General features: G+C 32.1%; 1 protein-coding gene across 2 annotated transcripts in view; it reads right to left on the reverse strand.

The window, feature by feature from the left end:
* The window catches only part of Nmdar2 (glutamate ionotropic receptor NMDA type subunit 2), a 400,091-nt gene that overhangs the window by 64,136 nt on the left and 311,224 nt on the right, over window positions 1-24,731 (reverse strand). For both annotated transcript variants that reach the window (XM_088243626.1, XM_088243625.1), the window contains exon 8: window positions 9,181-9,382. In XM_088243626.1, the coding sequence (XP_088099752.1) occupies window positions 9,181-9,382 (202 nt within the window). The remainder of the gene's footprint in view (window positions 1-9,180; window positions 9,383-24,731) is intronic.

The raw sequence follows: 24,731 nt of genomic DNA on the forward strand, positions 1-24,731 counted from the left end.
GCACTGAACATTACACCACAGGCCGACAAAAATTCATAACCGGCATGACCTAATGATGTTTATATATGACCACAGACATATAAATGCTTCAACAGTAACCGACAAGTCAAACATATCGTTATCCTAAAGCGAGAATAAAGCAAATGACTGGGATGGACACATATACCATTTGAGGTCAATCGCGGTAACGGTGTGCAAAGTCAACTGATCAATCGACAAATTAGAATCGGCGGCGGAGAACCTTAAACGCAGCGCCATCGCTACATACCATGACAATTGCCTACTGAAAACGACTAAGATGAATCACGAGGTAACCTGATGGAACCGCAAATTAAATTGTCCGGAGAACAGCTCGAGTGTAATTCAATACTACTAGAGATTCTAGAGCTGGGAGCTATATTTGTATACTCGGCCTAGTAACCCGCCCTCCTAAAGACCTATTCTTGCTACAATAGATCTCGGAGCTTGTTTAGCACTGTCGGGAGTCAAGAGCTTATTCAACACTGACCCTCATCTACTTGATAACACGTTAGTTAACTTCTCTTTAAATTACCAAAATTGATAATTGAATTAATCCCGAGTGTTTTAGTTAGACACATGAAATACTCTGTATGCAATATTTTATTTATCCAAAGAATAAAATAACAACAACAAACCATCACGCCGTTTCCCCGTAGGGATAGGCAGCGAGGATACAACGCCACATAACTCTGCCTATGCATTCAGACCTCACTTCCTCTACATTCATACATCTTCTCATGCACGCACGCCGATTATCCCCACTCTCGACATGTCCATCTTCAAGTATTTGATGGACTCGGTCGTGCCATGTCTTCCTCAGCCTTCCTCGTTTCCCGCATCCATCCACATTTGCATATATCCTTTTAGCCGTTCTTTCGCTGTCCATTCGCTCCACATGTCCAAACCAACGCAGCACCCCTTTCTTGATTCTGTCGATAATGCTTGTCTCAGCCTAAGACAGTTCACGAATCTCGACATTTGTGAACCAATCATAGATCGTTTTGCCACAAATTCGCCTGAGGGATCGCACTTCAACAGTATTCAACCTACTTTTATCATTATTTTTCCAATTCCGCACTTCACTCCCATAAATCAGGGTCGGCACCAGAACTCCATTGTGGACTGCTATTTTTGCCTCCTGCGACTAACATTTGTTTACTAAGGTAGATTTCAGTGCACTGTTCACCCTTTTCCCGGCACTTACCCTGCTTTCAATATCTCTCCCAGTCTTCCCATCCTTTGTAAACGTATCATCCCTTTCAAAAACCATTACTTTCGGTTTATCTACATTCGTTAGCAAGTCGCTTATCTTGCGTACATCGTAGACTTTTGTTGCCACGAATTGCGGGTCTTTCTCCGTTTATCATATAGAACGGTTAATCATATACTAATTTGTTTAATTATATAATAGTTCTTGATATTTTATTTACATTTTTGATTAAAATTATTAAACACAAATGAAAAATAAAATCAGGAGAGTGATTGAACGATTTCACTAATATTATGAGACGATTAAAATGATCTTTTATGTACCTTATTGATTCATTTTTAAACACAGGACTTAATTTTGAAGTAAGTTACAGTATTACGTAAATATTAAAAAAAACAATTTTACTTGCTAAATCCACTCATAAAACCAAAGCATTAAAATGATATCATTTGATATGAAATCTTTTTGTTTCAGGATAACTTTATTTGAATGTAGTCCAAACGTTTATTTAAATTACAATATACGTGGAATTTTAGAATGTAGATTATAAAGCAAGAACCACATTGCGGAATAAAAAGATAATATTCCAACAAAAAAAACAACGCCTTTGTTATTTTTTCGGGGAAAAATGAATAAATAATGTGAAAGGTGTTTTCGGAGCATTTCGTAGTGACGTTAGCCGCTTGTTTAGGGAGAAACCTCACAAATTCCCTTCCAATTTCACGTTACCTTCAACACCCCAGAACCCGTACCGCCATAAAACACATTTCCCTGAAAGACGTGGAGTGGGGAAAATTGTAAGTTACATCCAATTTGTTTAAATTACTCACCGATAAAAACGTAATGTAATAAAAGCACTTTATTGTGAAGTTTCTTAAGTTTTTACAACTGTAGAAATTAAGGTTCCTTGACAGTTTATTGTACAAAAGCATGAAAATATATGTAATTCATTAGAAAGTAGCCAGTCCGCAATTTTGAAAAAAATAGATTTTGTATAATCGGGTGCAGTAAGGTTTATTATATGTTCTGCTATAAACAACCAGGCCACTATCACACAAAAATTGTAATAATCACCTTCTGAAAATAGTGTCAATCACAAAAACGGCATTTTTTGCACTGTGAAAAACACCCACAGCACTTAAAATCTTACGGTATAGATGCTGATGAGAAGATCAATTCCTCCAGAAGTATAGTTCTCTTAAAGAGGATAAATACATAAGTATTTTGACTATATTCATTTATTAATTTAAAAACAAATGTAATAAAAAAACGTGTTTTAATACAGAATGTCACCTTATTTATTCAAAATTTGAATGATATATTATTCAAACTAGCTCTCTTTTTTTTCTACAAAATGTATATTTTAGGTTGTGTGGTCAGTCAGACTTAAAAAAGTTCTTTGAAATGTAATAAAATTATTTTAAAAGTTATTGTTACAAAGAAAGTAAGCGATTATTTACAATTAAGTAGCCTAATATAAATATAAAATAATATGTTCAATACATAATGACACAACATACATACATCAGAGTTATACCAAGGCTGGTTGTTTTCTTAAAAATGCACATCTTAGGTTGTGTGGTCAGCCAGATTTTAAACATTATGAAAATTCAACAATGTTTGAGTATATCCAAATGCTTGCAGACTGGCTGGATTTTCTCCCTAGGGAGTTGTTCATTTTTAAATTTATTTCAACAGAGAGGGAAAACGTTTTTGAGAAGGGAATATGGAAGTCTTGGCATATACAGGGCTTATGACCTGTCATTGGAGCCCTGTAAATGCCTAGACTTCCATATTCCCTTCTCAAAAACGTTTTCTCTCTTTGTTGAAACAAATTTAAATTATGAAAATTGATCAAATACACAGAAAAACTATTTTTTTGTGTTGTAAAACAACTAAAGCATTTATTTATCATTTGATAAAGTAAAAAACGTTCCAACTGTAGTGTTGATTTGATTATTTGGTGGGTGAGTTTCATCCGGCTGAACTAATTAACCTTCTAGGCAACCAATAATTTTTTTTTACTTCTTATGAAAGTTGGTTTAATCAACAATATTTTGAGTATGTCCAAATGTTTGTTGACAGGCTGGATTTCCTGCCTTTCCATAATAGAAACGTTTAGCAGGGTGAATCTCGCCCTTTTGGTTAAGGTTTTATATTTTATTTCACAAAAGTCAAAAGATGTAAGAGTCGAAAAATGTGAATTTTTAAACAGAATGGTGAATCAACAATGTTTCAAGTTTGTCATTTTTTTTGTAGAGAAGGACTGGAATCATCCCCCTAGGAAGCTTTAATATTAATATATAACAACAGAGATAAAGAACATTTTAGAGAAGGGATGAATCTCACCCGCAACAATTAAGGTTTCTGTCCTGTCCTGTCTACAAACATTTGAACATACTAAGCGGTTGATTAAAATTTCTCTTTTATAATAATTCTAATGGTTTTAAGTGAGTAAATGCCGAATGCAAAGAGTATCCCGAAACTACCGTTTCAGAAATACTATGAGACGTAGTTACCTGTGATAATATTAGGGGCATATCTGAAAGTAAGGGAGGAAATGAGCTGTCTGATACCAATAAATATTGCAGGTAAAACAAATTAGTTAGATGAGTGTACCTTCCCTAATGGAGTTTCCTTGATCCAGTTTCCTTAAGCCGTTTAATCTCTCTGGAAGCCTGTTTACCTGAAATATTATCTTCAGCGATCTGCACTAAATAGCTTACAAACGGAAAGTTTAATAAAATATGGGCTGAAATACAATGTAATGTAATTTTTGATAAGAAATACTCGTAAATTTTTAGAAATTGTTTCATTATGAAACCTTTATTCTAATACGTTTAATTAACTAGCTTTCGGACTTAGCTCAGTGGCGAAGCAATAAGTTCAACCTAAAGTATCATCATTATTACCTTTCCACACCTAATGGTGCAAAGAGCCCTGCATTGGTACACCAATCGCAACGCATCGTGATATTTTTTTTTGCAAGAAGGTAAGATTTCTCTCTCACTTCTGTTCAATGTACTTCATAGTCCTAACGCTCCTATATACCTGCGTGAAAAATTTCAACGCTTATCAGTTCATGGTTTACCTCTTCGTTCTCATTCTCAAGGCACTCTCTTAATACCCATACACAATTCCTCTTTCTTCTCTAACTCATATAGTGTCCATGCGGCTCGACTATGGAATCATCTCCCATCCACCATCAAAGATGTTACTACATTATCTCTGTTTAAATTACGTCTGAAGAAACATCTCCTTTCTCTTCCTTAATTTCTCCTTCTTTCTTTTTTCCTCTTTCCTCTTTTTTCCCTTTTCCCATTGAGTAATACTTTTGATTTAAGGTAATTTATAAACAAATACGTTTATTTCTATTTTTATATACTTTCAGCTTTTTAATCTTTTTTTTCTATTGAATATGTTCTGTAACTTGAATTATAAAAATAAAACTTTTATTTTATTGGTTGGTTGGAAGAAATTGCCATTTGGCAATGAGCCCGCTAATGTACATATAACATTATGTACAAAAAGTTAAATAAATAAAAAGATGATCAGTCTTAACGCTTCAGGTGCCAGTCCAGAGACTATGAAATATTCTAGAGTAAAAACACAGTTTTAAATAAATATTTTATGTCAACCATGTCGGGAATCAACCCCGCGACCTCTCGCAAGGTAGGCAAATACACTGACCACTATCCCGCGAGGCCGATCGAACGAGTCATTTAATGATTTTATCACTGAGAACTTTTCATTCTTTTTGTTAAATCTTGTGTGGCTATGATGTAACACGAGTTTACGTAGCATACAAGACTTAATATGAACGTAGTTATGCAGAAAACAGCCCACCATATAAAAATGAAACTGGGATAATCATTTTTTTTATGAAAAGAGGATATAAACAAATCTACACTACAGTTAAAATGTTTTTTACTTTGACAAATAATAAATTATGTATACAGTAATTTTTTCATTTAACAAATTATGTTTTTTTAAGTCTGGCTTTTAGTACAACCGAAGACGTATATTTTGCAGAAAACAGCCAGCAAAACTCTAATGTATGTTGTGTCATTGTGTCATTGTGTATTTGTTGTCTTATTTTGTATTAGCTTTTTAAATTTTGTGTTCAAGGATTTTGGTTGTTTTTTTAAGTTTGGCTGACAATACAACCTAAAATATGCATTTCGCAGAAAACAGCCAAATCTAATATTAAATGATACCACATTAAAACTTTGAATTTATGAGGTGACATTTTGTATTAAAACACATTTTTTCATCACAGGTATTTTAAATATCGAATTTATGAAATTAAAATAAAGTCAATACTTTTTCAGCTCAAAGGCAGCAATATTATATAGGCCCGAGGGTATATAACCTTATCCCAGTTTCGTGGAAATGGTGGGATAGCCAGGCTGAGGAAGGTGTTGACTGCATTCTTAATCCATATTGGTCGGAGGGAGTCAGAGAATTTGTTGTCCGATGTAGAAGGACGTAAGCTGGTCGCTTGTTTTAATAGTAATGACTTGGGACTTAGGATATAGAGATTTTGGTATTATTTATGTTTTCTCTGGATATTCATTGTTTACCTTTAAGACTGAAAAAGCACACATTATGATAAAACTGTAAATACTTTTAAATATCATTATAAAATACATAATTTACTGCCTTAGAACGGGGAAGCTATCCCTAGTTAGGCAGTTTAGATGAACCAACAGCAAAAATAAAAAATATGTATGCTTACTGTTACTACTGAATTAATTTGTTGTATAAATAATTACTTGTATATTGCTGTAATAAATATGTAATAATAATAAAAAAGAAAAAAGAAAAAAGAAAAAGAAAAAAATACTTGTGAATTTATCCCATTAAATTTATTTAAGATAACTATATTTCTGAAAACATTAATCTTCCCATCAGCATCTATATCGTAAGTTTTTTTATTACTTTGGGTATTGTCTGCAAATTGATGAATGCCATTTTTGTGATCAACACTATTTTCAGAAGGAGATTATCAAAGTTTTTTTGTATGAAAGCGGCCTGTTGTTTTTAGCAAAACATAAAATTGACCTTACTGCACCCGAAAACACCAATATCTATTTTTTTTTAATCGTGGACTGGCTGCTTTTTGCATAACTATGTTTTATTTATTTCAATGATTAAATTGTATTTTTTGTAATCTTCAAATCGGCATTTTTGCATCAGATTTAGAAAGTAAAATTTGTATAAATATTATGGATTTTAATACAAAAAATATTTATCTTTACTTTGCGAAGAATAACTATACAAATAAAAGTAATACCAATATCACAATAAATTTGTGTTACAGCATGAGAAAGAACACAAAAATTGAACTCATAATAAGGAAGATACAGATGCTGTTCTGTGGCCGGAGTTTGTGTGAAAGAGACAAAAACAAAAGATGAAATTCGTTCAATCAGTCGGTTATTGGCAGTATACGGGAATGCACGCTAGTTATATGACCGGCGTATTCATGATATGAAATTAATTACATATTTTGAATAAATTGTGGAAAATTATTTAACATTGTGTCACAATGTGTATTAATTTTTTTAAATGTCTGAATTTCAGAGTATTTTGTCTTTCGCTAGAGGTAACTCGATGTTACATCACCGCGCGTAAAAGTTTTTATAGCACAGCCTTTTAAGAGTAAGTGTCCGCAACGTGATATTTTCATAAATTGGTGATGGATTTAATTCCTAACAAAGCATTGACCGGAAAATATTTTTTACACTGCAGTATGTCACGCTTACCTCATTTACGAAAACTTATGGGCTATATGGCGGGTTTTCCCGATCATGCAGAAAAAAAAATCACCTCTCATTCACGTAACACATGATCGACATGTATCAATGTATCAATGCAGTGACTTATGCACTGTAGGTGCGGATAAGAGAACGATGATGATGGAGATAAGGTATGTTTTAAGTCTCCTTGAATCTTTGAAATTCTCGTTAATTCTTTAAAAAATTAATGAATTAAATATCCCTATTTTAATTTTTGTACAAAAAGTAACATGGATTGACGAATATTTGCGTATATTGTAACGATTATAATTCATCCTGCCCCATTTAAGCAGCGCGTCACTGAGCACAGGTCCAAATAATATTTTTTGGTACGTCAAAATTCGAGTATGGCAATACCACGACATACCGTGCATTTTGAAAAGCAAAGACCGCCAGACTAGTAATAGTTCTACATTATCTCTGACCGCCAGTGACAGGTGAAATTCGTGAATAAACGTGTAACTTAACAAAATCTAAAATGTAGTTTTTATATTGTAGAAGCATCGCCTTATGGCATGTAAGTACTATGTAACTGAATTTGTAATCGTATTGTCGTTTCGATTTGCCAGAACACGGAATCTAATGATGTATTTTTGTCCATAATTATAGGCTTCCTAAAAACCCCATTTTATTTTTTATATTTAAAATTTATGGTACGAGTATATTACCATCTTTATTATTGATTATTATTACATCTGTCTAAATATTGTCAATTTACGTCAAGTTTTATAAATAAAATCGGGTTGTGGTCCTGTGGCAAGTGTCTCGGACTCACGGACCAAAGGTCCGTGGTTCGAATCCCCCAACTTGATTCCATTTCCTAATAGTGAGTTATTTACAACTCGTTGAAAATGGCCCCTTAAAATTAAATATTTGGGTAAATAATAAGAACGCAAATATTTCTTTTTGAAAAAAAAAAAAAGAAAAAAAAAAAATCTGAATTGTTAAAACCGGTGCCGCATAAGACAATAAGGTCGGTCTGAGGAGGTCTTATTAGGAGGAATGACGCGGTCAGCTGTGGCTTGCGCTAGGATGTTACCCAGATGTACCTTTGAAAACTGGAACCTTTCACAAAATACTCCGGCTATTTGAAACAAAAAACTTTAAATATCTACAAAGAAGATTTTAAGAATTTAACGTCGATGATTGGTGTCAAAAATCAAATATGATTTTTTTTTTTTTTAATTTCCAAATCATTTGCAATTTGGACATCTAGATTTTATATTAAGCTAGGTAAACGCATGAAACTTTATAAATTTTGCTTGTAAGAATAAAATTGTAATTTCGAAAAAATGCCTCTGTTATTTTGCAATTACCTGGTCTACATATTTTAATAAGCAACACACGGTGATTTTTGAGGCTCCGAGATTATGTAAATTTTGAATCTTATTTTTTTATCTTGATTCTTCACACATCTTGTGTGAAGGTCGGACATAATTACTGTCCACATTTTGGAAAGAGATTCTCATCTTTAATGGTTGAGCGACACTGGTGAATAGCGTATATTTTGTGATGGATTTGATCTGAATGTATTTGTTCTGCTTACTTTTTTGCATTGTCTCACTACAATGCACAGACCGGAGCTGTCAACCAATAAAGGCTCCATTTATTTTTTCTACATAATTGAGTGTTGACATTCTCTTATTTTATCAAACTTTTTTCACACTCCTCACAAAGGGACGCTGTAATATCCCGAGCTAATAATTAAATTTTATACTTTATTAAGCATCAATTTTACTTCGTCCTGGACGTCCACCGTTGACAGTCGTCTATTCATGTCTAATGTGTAAACCACAGGACATGTGTATGATGTTAAACGCACAAGAGTTTTTATGATTAATAAAAATATATAAACTATTTGTAGGGGCCTTATGCTGCAACTCTGCAGTAGACGTGAGTTAGAAGCAAAAAAAAAAAGAAAATATAACTACGTATGGTTATTAAAAAAAAACTTCAATCCTGAATAAAAATAAACAGAGGCATTGGGAGGCTCCGAGGGATGAAGACTACATAATGGCCTCATATTAACAATTCAGTTTACTTTCTTCTATGAGCAGCTGATTGTCGCCCAGGATTCTAAAACAGCTATGGGGGGTGAACTTTTAGCTCTACCAATGAATCTGCAACCTCAATGTTTCCTAGCCTTACCATGTCTGTCTTCCTGTTGACCAGGTCAGCAATGAGCCCGTTCCACTTGCCTCCCTCAAGCGTTCCCCAGCGTCCATCCTCCACGCGGACCAGTTCGTACGTGAAGCCCAACTCCTCGGCGAACTTTTCCAGCAGGTCGATACAGAACCCTGAACAGCACTGGTAGAAGGAGCCATTCCTGTGAGCTGCACCCATGTCAACCCTGGAATAAATAAATAAGGTTATACAAGTACAAGCAAAAGTGGTTGGGGAGTATGATATACTACTCTGGATCACATTTTTCAAACCTCCGTAGCTCTGAAGTATATTGTTGAATTCTATTATTAATTTTTTTTAATTTTTTTTATTTATAAATCATAAAACACAAAGTATTTTACAAGTTAAATATGTTGAATTACATTTCCAGGTGTTACAACAACTCACTTCAGGATATAAATAATATTAACATTTAAAAAATAAAATATTCAGAACAACAAAGAAACAAAGCAAGTTAAGCACCTTTACAACTAAATATAGCACAACGATATATATGCCTGAAACCTTTTCTTACACACGCAGAATTAATACTAAAAAAACGCTTTTAAGAATAAAAAAGGAGTGAATCTACTAAGGAAGATAAGGTCATTAACATCACATGCCATGCAGATGATGCAGCCATAGTGATGATGAGAATACATCCATCTCAGTAAGTAAACATCTGAATGCCTAAGAAATGTCGTATAGTACAATGAACACATGATTATTGGAAACATAATTCAGATATACAAAACGTGTGTCAGACCGATCATGGTGTAAACAATAGAGGCGAGGATAAGAGAGAAATAAAAAAAATATGAAAAACCAAGTAGAAAAACTAAATAGAAAAACTAAATAGAAAAACCAAATAACTGCTTAGAACGTCAGAGATGAAAGTACTAAAGGCAATCGCAGGCAAACCCCAAAGAGGCAGAATGCAGAGTCAAGAAGTTAGATGAAATTGCGATACCCAGAGCATAGTAAATAGATTATGGAGAGATTACGTCAATAACTCCATTAATGGACAGCTCCAAAATCCTCTAAACCATTGCCTACCTGGCCGTTTGCCATCTGCCCAGAAGACCCCCAAGGAGAGGGAAAAACAGCTGAAACTCAAAGTCTCAGGTGTTAGCTTTTAGCTGATACCAAATTAATCGATCTTAACCGAGAAGAAGAGGAAGAATAAGCTTTAAATATTTTTTTATTGGTTGAAGTTAATCGATTCACTGTGACTCAGAAATAAGCGACAGTGAATCAATCGTAAGATTACGGTGGATCAGACTGGAACACACTGAATTATAACATTTATATTTGAAGCACTTACTCTGTGGTAATGAATTATGTTCACACTGAATTTTGTTTGAATTCTCAATTCTACCATGATTTCTAGCCGTACAGATACATTATCTTCGGTACTCCAAATAAACTCATTGTCTACGAAAATTTGGACCAACTCAAAATATTGTTGATAAATCCACCTGGAAAAAATAAAGTTTTCAGGCGTTATAATTATGGATAACTTATATAGCGCCATTTTCGTAATAAAATACCTCAAGGGCGCTTTACATGGTGATTCTATTGTTAAGTTAATTTAATTGAAGCTTTTAAATTTGTAATTTAATTAAAATAATTTATTTTGTTGTCACGTGCTACGGATTTATTCAAATGATTTAGAGAACAAGTGGGTTTTAAGTTTTTTCCGAAACATCACTTCACTTTCACAGCCTCGCACCTCTGCTGGGAGAGCATTCCATGCCATAGGGCCTGCGACCGCAAATGCGCGTTCACCAAATTTAGTGCCTAGTATGTTGGTAAAATAATTCAATAACACGAATCTCACCCGCGTAAATAAAGGTATTAGCTCTCGTTCACGAAAATCAACATGTGAAAAAATTTAAGGGATATGGATGTTTAAATGTGCGCAGAATGGTGAATGTTACACGATGTGTAAAGTGGCCACCTTAACTCGCCAATGACACGTCATAAGCCCTGTAGATGCCTAGACTTCTATATTACCTTCTCGAAAATGTTCTTCGTCTCTGCTGTAATATATTAATTAAATCTTTCAATAGAGTTATGAAAAATGATGTTAAAAATGAATGTTTAGTCATGGATATAATTGTTAATGTGCATAAAATGGTTATTTCAACTAAGTCTAAAATTCCATATTAAAACCTAAAGATAAAAACTCGAAGAAATCTTTCGTGCGTAAAATCTATTCATGTATCTTTTATTTAATCATACGAGTAAATCTCATTTTGCCTTGGTTTCACTGCTGAAAGTAAATTTGTCTTTACTATTGTGGGGACCAGAGACAGGAGTAGCACATTAAAGCCCCACCCAATTACCCGAACCCGTTATAGAGGTCTTGTAGCCTTATTTTAGATACGCAAATGTCAACAAAAAAACGTTATGGCTGGTTAATTACTTTAAGAAGAAAACAAATACAAAATTTAGAATTTAATTTACTGCTTTCAATGCCCCTACCACCGCCAGTGCTCCTTTGTATACATATAAAGAAAAAAATTCCATCACTTTCAATCGTATATACAGTAAATTATTGTCCAAGCATGAGGATCCCAATGCACCAATATAAGGGCTTGAAATACGTCACTCACCCATCTCTGCCTCAACCAATATTCCTGTTTACAAGTTTTCAGCTCCCCTGCTTTTCATTTTAATATGAACCCACGACATTTCTCGCGTGTGAAATAAATTAATTGTAATTATATTATCTCTCTGTTTAGGTTCTGTTCTATTCTATACAATTCTGTTTTTTGTAGAGTGTGGAGAGTCACAACGCGATCCAGTAAGACCTATCGAATGGTAACACTGAAAACATTACCCGGTTGGCGACAGCAATTTGGTATCTCCTACGCGAACAACCGCTATGTTCAACCGTCGCATTTCCTACGCATCGATCTTCCTAACCACACGGCTCTTCTTCCAAAGTTTAAATTGTAAATTCCTTCGGAAAAAATATTGATCTTGCGTATCCATTGAAGAATACATCGTAGGTATACTGGCAAAAAACGTTAACTTGAAAATATGCGGATTTGACTTAATGATGCAGTTTTGTAAAGTTTTTAACACAACAAACTTAAAAATAAGTTTAAGGTTAAGTTGTATACCCGGTATTTTATTCAGGCTAAAACTAAAAAAAAACGTAATATTTAATTAATATAAAATTAAGAATCGGAAAAATTAAAATCATGTTCTTAAATGAGAATTTAACATCTTACTATATTTAAATATGATACAAACGAGTAAAATTGGAACAAAACTTAAATACCTAATTTCTCAAAACAGGGTTTTGAGAGTTGAAGCTTTGCCAGTATACACACGAAATATTTTGTAACATAATCCGAGTTTATCTTAGCAATCCCGAGTCAGTTTTAAAAAATAAGTGTATACGCAGTGAAAGCTTATAAAAGAAACAGATAAATTTTATTTTGTTTTTTTTTAAAAATTGTAAATGAATGAATATTTTTCTTACTACCAACTGGTTTTAAAGCTACAAAAGCTTCTTAATCAAGGTGTAGTTAACTAACGAATTCTATCCTATTTTATTTTGACAGTGATTACTAAATATGGCATCGATACATATGGAGTTAATGAGTCAAATCTTTTTGTAATTTATTTTGAAGAAGTGTGAAGTGAGATGGATACGATCTTTAAAATGAGACAGGAGTGGACTAAAGCTTCGAAATCCAGCTGTAGAAAAAAATGAAAAATAAGTAGTGGAAAACAAAGTTGTTAAATAAATATTTATTATTTATTTACTAAGTTAAATTTAAAAAAAAAAAAAAAAAATTTGGAATGTTATTGCATTTAATTCTGCTTTTATTTTTTTTTATACATACAAGGGTATAATATAATGTAATTCGTTTCGTCTTGTTAGGGTATAATTGAATTAATGTAACGTATCCTAGTAAGTGATAATGTTTTAACAAGACGAAACACATCACATTGTATACTCATTTATACGTAAATTTTAAAATTTATGAGTAGAAATGAATACTTTAATATTAAACTTTGTGGTCAAAGATTTTACTAAATGTTATTAAATATTTGTATATAATCACTTACCGACATAATATTCTTTTATTTTGGATATCTTACCAACAATAAAGCTTTTTATTTTATTTATCCAACATTTTACTTTTTTTTGCAACAATTCTTATTAGCACAATATTTGAGTTTGTCCAAATGTTTGTTGACAAAATACTGTATTTCACCCCCTCGGGAGTCATTAAGATTAACAAATTACAACAGGGATGGAGAATACCATAAAGAAGGGAATATGGAAGTCTAGGCATTTACAGGGCTTATGACCTGTCATTGGTTGGTTTAATTGGCCACTTTACACACCGTGTAACATAAAAATAAATATAATCAACAAATGGAAGAACTGAAGAAATATCGATTTTCAAACATAAGCTAAATGGTGAATATTACACAATGTGTAAAGTGGCCACTTAAACCAGCCAGTGAAAGATCATAAGCCCTGTAAATGCCTAGACTTCTATAATCCCTTAATTAAGGTATTCTCTATCCCTGTTGTCATTTGTTTTATTTAAATTATATTTAAAACCATTTTCCGCCTTTTCGATTCATAATTGGAACAAAATAGTCATAAAGAAACCGATATATTTAATTTTTTAAATGTGTAAAAACTGTCATTCCGCGTAAAGAGAAAAATAAAAGAAATATTATCCAGATGTATCGTTATCTAGGGACCAAGATGATGTTTTTTTAACCTTTAAGGGTGGTTTAGCAGGGTAGTTAGGGGATAGATCCGCCACCCTCGGCTTCGGGGCTCGGGGGAGTACGTAACGAGGCAATGGGTAGTCGAGCGTGAAATTAAACATTAAACTCAACATAAATTGAGCTTTTATGATGAGAAAAACATAAAATGTAAATATTTCCTCTGGAAATGTAAACATATAAATAGTATAATTCATAGAAAATGTATTGCCTGTCAAAAAGCTATGCAAAAATAGCTATTTTTACATTTTACGAGTATACTTGTCCATTACGGTGTTCGCGCGTAATTCGAACCGATTGTATATGATTAGAGTGATGCTTCAACGTCTCTTGACCTCCCCATTTGAGATATTGTTTCAATTTATGAAATTACTGGACTTATGTCTTTTTAAAAAAAAAATAGTAATAGGTACATTTCTGGTTATGCGGTTACAAGAGGAGATCTCAGCAAAATTCTTGTACGAGGTTTTCCAGTCATTTGAATGATTTAATACCAAAAACACGTCCGATTTTCGCTCTGGGAAATTTCTCTTCTCTGACTCCAAAAGTGTTTAATATCCTGGATAAACTAAAATGAAGGCCATTTTCAGGAGAAGTGTACAAGCTTACATTTTGTCTAAAAGAAGAGACAATTGCAGGAGACTACAGCGATACATTGCATATATTTATACACTATTAAGCGTTTTGTCCAGATGTTTATAAAATTTTTTGTTTGTGTAATAATTGCAATTTTTAGTATTTTTTAATAAAATGTATGCTTCCATTATGTTGTATCCTAATTCAATACAGGGCTCTTGGCCTCATAGAGTAAGGGACACGTTATTTTTTTTTTGAAATACGTATCTTTACAACGTGCACAACGGAGTTTGGGTCCCAATACGTATGTATGGAAGTGAAACTGGCAGAGGAAGGATGAAAGCCGAGTGAACGTGGTTGAAATACGATCTATGAGACGAATGCGTAGGAAATCAATGTATGACAAGGTTACGAATAATGAAATCAAGCGAAAGTTTAAATCTGAGTCAAGTATAACTGATAAGGTTAAGAAAGGGTCTCTGAGATGGTTTTTTCATATAGAACGAGTATACGACGAAAGAATGATAAGACAAGTATATTTGGCGAAAATTAACGGCAATGTGAAACGAAGACAACCAAAGGAGACGTGGCAAGATCAGATAATCCAAAATCTTAAATCTCTTAGTCAAAAGCAGACAGAACCGAAGGGCATGTATGACACGATGCATGAATGTGGAAGAAGCTAGGAATGTATCCCAGGATAGACGTGTGGTGGTCCATTCTCTCTGCTTACCCCTCCGGGGAAATGGCCTGACGGTAGTAGTAATCTTTTCATGAAAAAATAAATAAGTGTAAATGACAGACAACTGGAAATACGTTTTTAACGTAAAGTATGTATAATTTTGGAAGGTGTGTGGGCGAATTAAGAATTCAATTTTGTATGTGTATTAGAGTCAGAATAAGAATCTTGGACAAACAGTAAATTAAGTGAAGAGAAGTCCGACTCGTACAGTAGTGGTTGGCGCATTTACTTACCATTTTCATATTCTAATATTAATTAGTTTATTAGACCAAAATAACATTACAAATAAAACAAAATAATTAAGGCGTTAAATTTAATAATTTCTCTATTTGATCATTAAATCATTTTACTCTATTTAATAATTTCAAAGATGATGAACGGTAATTTACATTTTTTAGATTATAGTGCTTTCTATGTTTACTTTTGTATGGGTACGATTGTGTACCATATTTACGTGTAAACTTATTTTTTTAACTACTTTAATTGTCATTATTAAAGCTATTTTTTATTTTTTTTAAAAGAATTTAATTGTATTTAATTTACTTATATTTTGTACCCTTTAAAGAAAAATAAATATAAATTCTTTTCCTTTTAAAATTTTATTTGCACACATTGTTAAAATATTTTTTCATATCTAAATATGTTATTTATACAAAACTGCTGTGTTATATATTTAGTTTTTATGTAATACAATACTTTTGTATTTAATTATAAGATTTTCACATTATATTGAAATATTTATATTATTTTTAATATGTATCTTTTTAAGGTAAAAGGCACTACGTGCCGTGTATATTAATAAATAAATAAATGAATTAAAACAACGTACTCGTATCACACCAGGAACCCTTAATAAACGGCTCAATAATAATAATAATTAGTTTAACTCATTATAATTGTATAATTCTTTCCAATAGCGAGATTATTTGTCTCATAAATGTAGTTTCACTGATGTAAACGCTGTTTGAGGTCTCAGATTCGATTCCTGGGAAAGCCATGAAATGCATATTTTAAAGGTGGTTTCAAAGGCACTTTATTGTCTGATCGTGTGCTGATAAGGTAATGCTTGTTAAATACATTATTGGTAAACCCGTCACCCTTAATTTTAAAGTCGACACCATTTAACGCGCTCTAAATAATAATTTCATTAATAAAAAAAAACGAAAACTACAGAAACTATTTGTAATAATAATACAGTAAGAAGCGGTTTAAAATAAAAAAACGTTACAAAAAAAAGCAATAAAAGCGTCGAGGAAAATGACTTAATGTAATAACTTGGTAGTATAATAACATTCTGCATCGCCAAGACGAAAATCACCGAGCACGCCGAACACGTCTAACTTTAGCGGCTGCTACAAAGTGAACGTGAATACGGCTGAAAATTTTAGCATACTTCAGGGGCATGTACATCAATATAATTCTAAAAGTTTTGACAATCGGATTTTTGGAACCCGAGAAATTTAAAAATTCCCGTTATTTTCTGAACAAACCTCGTATGTACACATTGAACTTCTTGCTAACACACACACACTTCTTTAAGTAAATAACATTGTTGTTAGTTTTAAAATTTTAAAACTCTAATTTTTAGTGTTTGCGAGAATAGTTTTAAAACGAAGAAACTGTTTCAAGAAAAAAATATGTTTTAAGAATCTATTGCAAAACAGTAATTGTTGGCTTAACTTGAATAATGGTGCATTAAGATATAGATTAGTAAAAACTAAACAACTATCAACATTTTACAATGACAATCTTGGCATTTACAAGGTTTATGACCTGTTATTGGTTAGTTAAATTAGCTACTTTAAACTCTGTGTACCAGCAAACCAGCCAATGACATGTCATAAGCCTTGTAAATGCCTGTACTCCCATATTACCTTCTCTAAAATGTCTTTCATCTTTATTGTAGTGTGGTTATCTTAGTTAAAATCCCCATGGGGTTGAATTTAGTCCATGTCTACAAACAATCAGACAAATTTTAAAAAAAAGTTGATTAAAAATACGCGTTTTTATGCGTCAAAAAATAACTGAATTGTAAAATGGGCTCAGCAAGTATTGAGACTTATATTTAAATTTAAGTGTGATCAATATAGAAAACCAGCGTTTAAAGTATAAAGGAAAGAAGAAGGAAGATGTGGTTTCTCAAATAGTGCCCAGAGGTAGTCTAAAGAACCACGGCCATAATTATTCAGGATAACGGAAAGGCTCAACCAACTCTCCCCTGCAGTTAAACACCGCAAGGGTAAGCTACCTACTATAGGATTTAGGGATATATAAACGCTGTAATCGTAAAATTCTAATTGACCTTAACAGATTTAATGATTCATTTCATTGTGCATTTATTAAAATAAAATGCTACTTAATTATATGAATAGCCTATATTCCGACATTCAATTTAATTACTTGTTGATGATAAAACGTTATGAAATTTATAATGAAATTTGAATAAAGGAAATCATAAAAACACATTGTATAAAAACACTGATGGAAAAACGGATTGCGTATAACATTTTTTTACACAGAGAAAAAAGATTTGCAGAGAAGCATTTGATTTAATTATGATTGACTGTGTCCGGGTGGATGAAGTTTACAGTCGTAAGTGAGCAGTAGAACAAAAATCCTAGACGACATTTGACTCGATGGCTAAGGAACAAATCCAGATATAAAGGAAATCGAGTGAAGAAAAGTCCACCTGGTGATGTAATGGTTAGCATGTTTGCTGTCGTGCTCGAGGTCCTGAGTACGATCTCTTTTTTTTCTATAAGTGAAACCGATAGGAAGACTTTGCAGTTTCGAGTGTGTAGAGGAAGTACTTTTACTGCAACATTATACTGTCCCTGCAACTCAATCACGAATAACTATCGACGTGCTAATAATCAACGTGATAACAATTTTTCACCATGGTTGTTTATCGTATTCACGATCACAATGGAACATCCATGAATACTTATTATTAAATATCAAAATATATACCTTTCGAGACGTATAATCCTGCTGCGCAATCACATATTTAAATTTCACCGGTGTTAATATGGAAAATATTCCAAAACTGCTATTTTTATTTATATAAATTTGTTGCAACAGAGAGGGAAAACTTTTTAAGAAAGAAATATAGTCATTGTCTGGTTTAAGTGGATACCTTACACACTGTGTAACATTCAACAAATTTAAACATAAACAACTCCCTAGGGGGAAAATCCAGCAAGCATTTGGACATACTCAAAACATTATTTATTTATTATTTACCATGCAATTTATTGCATTCAGCCAGCGATTGGCAAGCCAAATCTCAAGAAAAGCAGTCGCCATAGTTATTGTAATTTAATGTTCACTTTTTGGTAAAAGATACTGCTTACTATTTTGCAAATATAATGTATTGTATTATTTCTATAGTAAACGCCGATTTTTCGCCAGTGAACTGTATTTATTTACGAGGAAAACAAAAAACATTCCGACCCGAGCGTTGACTCACAGATTACACACGCATTGACTTTTGAATGCGATAACTAAAATATGTTCATCATTGTTCATTGTGATCGCTCAAATGCTTAGCATGTTTTTAAGCACGTCGACAGTTATCTGTGATTGAGCTACTGGAATGGTTCTTGAAGTAAAAAAACTGATCAATTTATCTGCCGGTAACACAAGATCGAGAACCAAGATCGATTTTTAACCCTTTCCAGATTTAATCTACGAATACAAACCGTACTATCTTAGCATGTATAAAAATCTTTTTTGTATTAAAAATAATATTTGCGTTTGTTTATTTTCCTCCTTTTTCTAAGCGTAGGCTTTGTGGCCTGTTTTGCAAGAATGATTAGCTTTCAGCGAGGCCAATTCTAATTTCACCAGCTGCTGATTCACTTATTTGGTGGTCGGCCTGAGAGTCATTTACCTTGGGGCAATACAATACAAACCAAAGGGAGTCTGGATGGCTCCATTATCTTCACATGTTCATTCCAATGTTTTCTTTCTTGCCTCTCCCACCAAACCACATCTTTTCTCTGCGCTTAAATGATTTTCTAAAATCTTTTCATTTAAGAAACATTTTTTTGTCGTTTAAAACCATGTAAGGAAATGGGAAACAGTTATGGTAGAGCGAGGTTCGAACCGCGGACCCCAATCCGAAGTCCGCGATACTAGTCACGGGGACCTCAGCTCTTCTCAAAACTACCAAATTGAATTGAAAATAATCTTATTGTTTGATATTTAATAAACAAATTATCGAAGCATGCTGAATGCTGTCAAAATGCGATCTCTTTGGCGAATGTGTGGTAAAACTATGTATAAAAGATGCACAAATGTTAAGGTTCGTACATTGTGTGAGGCTGAGACAAGCATTAAAAAACAAAGGAAGACGTGCCGCGTTGGTTTGGACATGTAGAGAGTGAATGAAAAAAGATATAGCATGACAATTTTTTTTAACGAATACTCAAAGACAGAATAATCGGCGTGCGGGTTTGAGAAGATGTATGAATGTGAAGAAAGCGAGGTATGTATGCGAAGACAAAGTGAAATGGCATTCTATTATCTCTGCCTACCCAGATTCGACTCAAGTCAGCGTGATGGTCTGTTTGTTTGAAATTATTTATAACTTCATTTTGAAGATTTTTGATCATTAGATAAGCACTCAATATAATGTTTGCTTTTATCTAAATTAATCCAATCGAAAAATACGGTTATAAAACATTTAGCCCCATAAGAGACTTCGTTACCTTAAAAGTGTGTACAAAAAATATCTTAATTTACTCTCTATATGTCTCTCTCGTACCTTTTGAGATGAAAGAAAACCATTTATAAATGTCCCTAATTCGTTTAGACCCGATAATAAATGATCACTTTGCCGCTTTACGAAAACCAGAGCATTTTATTCAAAAAGTCATCAAACTAATAGGAAATGAATTCAGGAATTATCTCCTGACGATGTGAGGCTTTGTAACTTCCTAATGCAGCCTATCCATCTAACTGATGGATCGACATACTCCATTCTCTCTCCGTAGACTAATAAACAGGATTTTCATCCCCTATTACGTGAATAAAGGGCATGGTCATCTATCCATACTGTATTTTTGTATACTTATATATATTTAAATATTTTCCAAAACAAATTTACATATAATTATTCTTAAGTATAATTAATTGTATGGAAAAATTGTATATTTGAAGAACTTATTTTGTGGTTGTTCAGTATAATAAAATAACTTTGTTTGTGACGACTGATGTTTATTTTTTTCTGCCGGCTGGCTTTAAAGCTATACAAGCTTCTTTATCAAGGTATAATTAACTAACGAATCTTTTCTTATTTAATTTTAACAGTGTTTACCAAATATTAAATCAATACGTTTGAAGCTTATAAGTCAAGTCTTTTTATTTTTAAATGTTGTTCTTGTATAGATGGAAGACCTGAAGTGAGATGGATACAATCTCTAAAACAAGACAGGTGTTAACTAAAAGAAACAATGTATATTTAGTTATTTTTTTCTTATTATGAATCGCTTTTTTAATTTCTTAGATTTCAATGTTTAATTTTCATATTTTATTTTTAACATAACTTTTGTTTTCGTAAATGGGATAAACACATAACTAAATTATGTAAAAGATTGAGGACAGCTTAAGGCAGCATGTTAAGAACAAAATATTTTGTACCAATAAAAACATTAAGACTTATTTATCAATCATTGGCGGAATCAATAATTAGGTACGATATTACCAGTTGGGGCCTTTTTTGTAAAAAAAAATCAGTCTTTACAAAACTCGGCTCTTAAATTAATTAACAGATCAGCTAGAATTGATAAGGAAGAGGTACACAACCTTTTTGAAAAGCGCGGGTGCCTGTCTGTAAATGCTATTCTATGGCTTAAATTTGTTACTAGATATCGATTTGATAGTAACTACCAGAAAGGTAAATACATAATACAAGGCTAGCACAACGTGAAGGCTTGCCAGTACCAAGTTTTGTAAACAAGTATGGCCAAAGAACACTTCATTATACTATTACTAAAACTTTCACTAAGATTCCTAAGCAGATCTTAAAAGAAAATGTTGACAAAAATTTTAAATTTTTTTTTATTAAATCTCTAATATGTAACAATACTTTAAATTGATTATTATTTTATGCTAACAGTCATCTATTTTAATTTTTGTAAAAAAAAATTGTGTAAAAATATGTATTATTTTAAATTCTTAATATGGTTGATGTTACTTTTTAAATTTATAAAAGTTCTCTAACGTTTTTCTTTGTACAGGAAAAATAAGAAACTTGCAGACAAGCCGGTTTCGCAGTTTGGTGGGATTCATTATTTTTCCTTTTATATTTTTCTGTTCATGTTTTACCTTCTTAAATAAAAATAAATACCAAAAATCCAGTGTCTTGAATTAAAATTATGATTCATTTGTTAATTATACCCTGATAAAAAAGCTTTTGTAGCTTTGAGATGGATCAGTATTTTTCATCATTTCTTATTAACAATTGGTAAATAAAAATAAATAATATAAATGTAATAGTGAAATAAAACATGAAAATAAAAACCTTTGCTAATTCAGTATCAAAAAGATTTGTCGCCTCCTGGTTGTTTAACTTAAGCTGGCGCGTTTGCAAAACTCACACAAACGCATTTAAAATCTACAGAATGTTGATTAAAAAAAAGATTATACAAAATTTTATCCAAATGTGGTATCCTTATTGTTTATCAATACGTGTGTATACATATTTTGTCCAATATAATTTGTAGTATTTATTTTAATTACACTGTATACATTATTATTTTAATGAACCCAAAACATTAAATAAAAAACATGCTTATATAAAAATAAATAATTGAACGTTGGAACGTTAAAAGGAATTGTTTTATTTTACTCTAATCAAAAAAAGATTTTAAAAATGATTCTGAACATTAAAAATGTTTTTCTGTAAGTTTTGCAAAAGCACCAGCACTAGATAATCAACCTATACATAATAAACTTAAATGAAAATATGTATTTATAAACCAGTGTTTTTAATCCATAGCTTAATACATATACATCGAATACATATAATTATATTTTTATTATAAAAAATCGCAGCAAAATTCAGACGGACAAAATTAAATTGTGTAAGTATGTAGGTGTTCATGAAGAAAATTCATAATGCGTATAATAGCTGTTTTATACATCGTGCTTTATTGCGTCAGTAAAATTAAATCCTACCTTTTTCTACAAACATTTGGACAATCTCCAACTGTCTAAGAAGAAGTTCAAAATTGGAAAATCGTTTTCAGGCGTTGCCTAGTATGTGAAATAATTCCCTCAGATAAATCTCTTCAAAACAATAAAGGTTTCAGCTCTTTAACTTCACTTAAATCAACAAATGGAAAAATTGAAGAAATATGAATGTTCAAACACACGCAAATGGTGAATGTTACTCAGTGTGTAAAGTGGCCACTTAAACCAGCCAATGACAGGTCATACGCCCTGTTAATACCTAGACTTCCACATTCCCTTCTTTAAGGTATTCCCCATCCCTGTTGTAATTTGTGAAATAAAATCCTGTTTAAGGCGTAATAAAATATCCCATTTGTTCAATAAATTTAATTTTTAAAAAAGTTTAACATTTTATGAATAAAGTTTTATAAAGAAAAAAATGTGAAGCTGCAATTATCGATAAAAAATCTTTTTTTGGTACATTTGGTAAAAAAAAGTTTTATTTTTATGTTTTACTTCTACAAATGGAGTTTTACATAGAAAACACAACTATTTTTAATCTAAGACAATACTAATATATATAATAAATCTAACAGGTTTAATTTGGTCATGTTTTCTCGGTGAATAACAACAAAACTACGTTTATTCGAAAAGCAAAACGAAAACTGTATAAAACTCTTGTTTATGGGGCAATTGTTTTTCTATGATAAGTCTTAAAACCAGCCATTCGTTTCAACACTAAAGCAAAGCTTTGTTTGTTTTTCCGAGAAGGCAGAAAGCCTTTGTAAATCTTCATTTTATAATAAACTGAGCTTTCCATAAGAAGGTTAGCTGACTTAAGGTGGATGGATACTCGTGATAATTCTTTTAAAAAAGGTTTTGAGTTAATCGAATATGGTATTAGATATTAAGAAAGATTTTTAAAGTACGTTTTATGACCTGTTTTGATGAGATTGATTTTTGTAGTATTTTCAACTAGATTCTCCATTTCAACTCCAATAATTGTAACAATGATGTTTACTATATTTATTTATTAGTTAAAACATAATTTTTTACAAAAATTAAGTACTAGGAGTAGGCTCATTATATGAAGGGTCGGAAAGCCAGAAATATTAGTATGCCTAATGTTGCAATCGGTTCCTATATGGGCAAATGCCTTTTCTAAGAAACCGATTTGTTGCGGCAAATATGGTTTTCGAATATGTTTCCTATAAATAAAAATAAAATTGAAGAAATAGAAAAACAGTTATAGCCCAAAAGAGAAGAAAAAAAAGTACAGTGCACGTTAAATGTAAAAATAAAATTGAATATAAAAATATATATGGGTAAAAAATTATAATTATCTTCCCAATGAACTAAAAACTATTAAAAATAATATTTCAATAAATAAATTTAAGGCAATTCTAAAGAAATTTTTCGAACACGTGTAAAAACTACGTTAAATTTTAATTGGTATGAATGTATTATATTTTTATGTTTTTTCTTTATATATCCTATGTTTTTCTCATGTACTCGTATTTAAAATTATATAAACTCTTATAACAAATAATTAACAACTAAAAAAGTGTAAGTCACTCTCCAAGCACAAGAATAAGTCTCTTTTTTTGGAGAGATACAGTGATAACATTTACTAGATGTGTAAAAGTAGATATGTGTAGAGTTAAAAAAAGAACTTATATGAAATTTATTAATAAAAAATATAATAAAAAAAATATAAATATACACACATACATACTACAAAAATACACGTTTATTATTCATAATTTTCCTTTACGCACAATGATGCATAAGGTGCCACATATTCCTAACATTTGTTCCATAAAGGCAATGTGATCAGTTTTTTTTATTCCAGGACCAATAAAAAATGCCGTTCAAACATTTGTAATACATTTTTTTTTATTTTGAATTATATAACATCAAATCTACAAAATAACTAAAGCGGTGTGGTGCATCAGAAGTAGGTACCGCCGACCGTAGAGCATAGACAACAAACACGACAGGTTGGCAACGAGGATCAGTGACGTAGAAAATAATTTATTTATGAGGTTTAAAGCAACCTTGGAACAAATTGAGGGCCACGCGTGAGATGTTGGATGCAGGACTTCAGACGACTTCCTACACCACATTTTAGCCTGCAGTGCAGGATTAGAAACACCTACGCGTAGCGGATACACGCTGGTCGACCTACCGACAGAGATAATAGTAGAGTCGATAATTGAACGTAGATATGCAGAAAGCAGCCAGCCGTAGAAAAGTGAAACTGAGATAATAGCAC

This window comes from Micrasema longulum, unplaced genomic scaffold (assembly GCF_059751315.1).
Source record: "Micrasema longulum isolate JH-2025_06_02 unplaced genomic scaffold, ASM5975131v1 h1tg000221l, whole genome shotgun sequence".
NCBI lineage: Eukaryota > Metazoa > Arthropoda > Insecta > Trichoptera > Brachycentridae > Micrasema > Micrasema longulum.